General features: G+C 43.2%; 1 protein-coding gene across 1 annotated transcript in view; it reads right to left on the reverse strand.

Annotated features, from left to right (window-relative positions):
* The window catches only part of TET1 (tet methylcytosine dioxygenase 1), a 134920-nt gene extending 132327 nt beyond the window's left edge, over positions 1-2593 (reverse strand). Inside the window, 1 exon segment of the mRNA XM_017851456.1 lies at positions 680-2593. Coding sequence (XP_017706945.1) covers positions 680-2593 — 1914 coding nt within the window.
* Positions 2594-3099: the final 506 nt, after the last annotated feature.

Consider the following 3099-nt stretch of genomic DNA (forward strand, 5'->3'; position numbering starts at 1 on the left):
TAAAAGTTTTAAATAAATTCTAAATCAACAGATCCTTTAACTACCTTAGGTTCATTAACTAAATAAGAACTAATGTTTGTATATCACTTGAGTTTACAAGCCATTTTCCTTTAATTCCAACAACCCTATGAGGTTAGTAGAGCAGGTAGAAATCACTCACCAAAAGTTGAGACAAAAGCTGTATTATTGCTATGTCTCCAAAGCAAAGTTTCAAGATTAGGGATGCAACTGCATTCTTTGAAAAGGAAAGATGTTTAATTCCTCTGGTTTTTCAGGCTGCTATGGAGTTAATTAATTTGTTCCACTCTTAATTTTTAAATCTGTGACTGCCAAAAAAGACACACAACTAGCCAAAAGAGGCATAGGGGAAATCTTTGCAAAACCACATTTCACACAATTTCTCTACATTTCCATCAAATCCTGTAATGAGAAAAAACTGTATGTTCTAGTTTTCTGAGACAAATTCTAAAAATAAGCTAGCTAAGGCATCACTGCATAAGACATACTTCAGGTAGGTCCAGGAATTCTTGTATGGATAACTTAAAGTAACATTGTACCAAAGTAAAAATATGTAATAGTGAAACAATTCACTACTACACAGAGATACTAGAGGTGTCTCTGCATATAGATCACTATACCAAGTCTCAGCTGTCTCCCCGCCCTTTGACTGTCTGCTTACCTCCAGAGGCACAACGACAGATGGCTTCTTTTTCAGCTCCTCACATTTTCTTTTCTTACAGATCTGATGGCTGTTCTTTCTGTTCTTGCAGTAAGTACATTCACCACAGTTGGTCTTCTGCTGGCAGGGTTCGCAGACCCCACATCGCTTTCTTTTCTTCTTTTCCAAAGTGGGTAGCAAAGTGGTATAGGAAGAAGAGGAGGTACTGACCATTGGCACTGGCATAGTCACCACTGTGGTGTTGACAACATGAACTGTGCTGGTTACACTGACCTGGGAGCTCCCTCTGTCTGATTTGCTGGGACCAGCCTGAGAGAGTTGGGCCACACCCAGTGAAGCATGGAAGAGTCCTCTCTCGGGGGCTAATGGGAACCCCTGAGTGTTAGCTGGCAGGAAGCTTATATGAACCTGCTTCTCATTTTCTACATTGCTTATAGCCATTACTGGAGGTAATGAATTTTTCTCTGAGATTGATGATGATTGAGGAGTGTGTCCTGAGCCCAAAGGCAAAATCTGTATAGCACCCTGGACTGCAAGTCCATATGAGACAGTGCCTTGGGGCTCAGGCCATTTGGAAGGAGCATTAAAGGTAGCAACTGGATTTGGAGAAACAGGAAGGAAGACAGGCAAGTCTGGAACAACACTCCCACTCATACCAAGAGTTTCTTGTTGGTCTAAAATAGTACCAAAGACCTCTCCTTGGACTGGAATAGCACCAGGAATCTCTGGTAGATCTGGGGTCTCACCCAGGGCCTCACCATGAACTGGATCAGCACCAGGAAGTTCCCATTGCTGTGGGATAGCACCAAAGGCCTGTCCTAGGAAAGAGGTGGTATCAGAAACTTCCTGTTGATTTGCAGTAGCTTTGAAGGCCTCTTGATGATCTGGTTTAGCACCAAGGGTTGCTTGTTTTGAGCCTGCCAAGAGGAATTTTATTACAGAGGTAGGAGACGTAGACCCACCAAGAGCCAAGCAGTTTCTAAGGTTCAATTCAGGTATAACCTTATTAAGACTGGAGGTGGGGTAGCAATTATGTTCACTTTTAATGGGATCCAGGTAAGAATCAGATAACTTAAGAGATTCTACTCGTGAACCCAACTCTTCTAACTGAATGCTGGGGTTTCCTTGAGAGGTAACTTTGGGGGTTGCTCTTTGGGGAAAAGGAGCACACACTGTGTCCTGAGCAAACATTTTTGGGGAACCACTGGTATCATTAAATGTCTCTTCAGAGAATAGTCCTTCATCACAGCATGTCCCTTCCAGTGGCCCAGGAAGGATCTCAGCTGCAGGGCCACTGTGGGTAGGGATATTGATTTTGGAATCCTCAACTCTTTGGGACCAAGACTGAGTTGTCTCTTGGCTCTTACCTTTAAGTAAAGAGGGATTTTTTATACTGATTAGAGTCTCTATATCAGGAAGGACTTGGGTGTCTTGCATTGGAACCAAATCATTTTCTGAGTGCTTTACTCCCAAATCAGGGAGTATCTTATAATCACAATCATGTTGCTTTTCTAAACCCTTAGAAAGTGGAATCTTTTTGGATTTGGCTATGACCAGTGGGGGTTGGGAGAGTCGCCTGCTAAGAGAGGTGCTTCGTAGCGCCATTGTAAACCCATTGCAGGTTAAGGACTCTGGGTTCTGAAAAAGAACCTCAGTCCTATCCGAATTCATGCGTGCTGCTCCAGCTCTTGTCAGAAGGCTTCTGACTGGCATGGGTGGTTTAGGTTCTGTTTTTTTCTTAACATCTCTTTCTTGAATTAATTGCTTTAATTTTCCAGGGCTTAAAGTCTTGACTGATGCCACATTTTTGTTGGCTCCCTTGGTTGTCTTTCGTAGTTGGCTGTTCTTCTTTTTTTTGTTTACATCTTCCTTCCTGACTAATCTGGAAGGCCTTGCATGGCGGGATCGAGACATAGCTACAGAGTAGGAAAAAATGAAAGGGCACAGGAAACAGAGTCATTGGTCCTTTGGAAAGTCTCACTTCTGAGGAGAATCTGGATGCACTGCTCTTGAGCTCAGTCGCACAAGGTTTTGGTCTGAAATAACAACAGAAAACACTGAAGTGAGTCTTTTTCCTATGCATTTCTCTATTTGAAATAGAATATTCCCTACTAATTGTTTTATTTTATTTTTTTGAGACAGGATCTCATTCTGTTGCCCAGGTTGGAGTGCAGAAGCATGATCACAGCTCACCACAGCCTGGACCTCCCCAGGCTCAAGCAATCTTTTCACTTCAGACCCCCAAGTAGCTAGGACTGCAGGCTCACACCATCACACCCGGCTAATTTTTGTATTTTTTGTAGTGACTGGTTTTCGCCATGTTGCCCTGGCTGGTCTCTAACTGGGCTCAAGTCATCCACCTACCTTGGATGCTGGCTCACGGGCATGCTGGCTCATGCCTGTAATCCCAGCACTTTGGG

Source organism: Rhinopithecus bieti, unplaced genomic scaffold (assembly GCF_001698545.2).
Source record: "Rhinopithecus bieti isolate Rb0 unplaced genomic scaffold, ASM169854v2 scaffold_33940, whole genome shotgun sequence".
Classification (NCBI taxonomy): domain Eukaryota; kingdom Metazoa; phylum Chordata; class Mammalia; order Primates; family Cercopithecidae; genus Rhinopithecus; species Rhinopithecus bieti.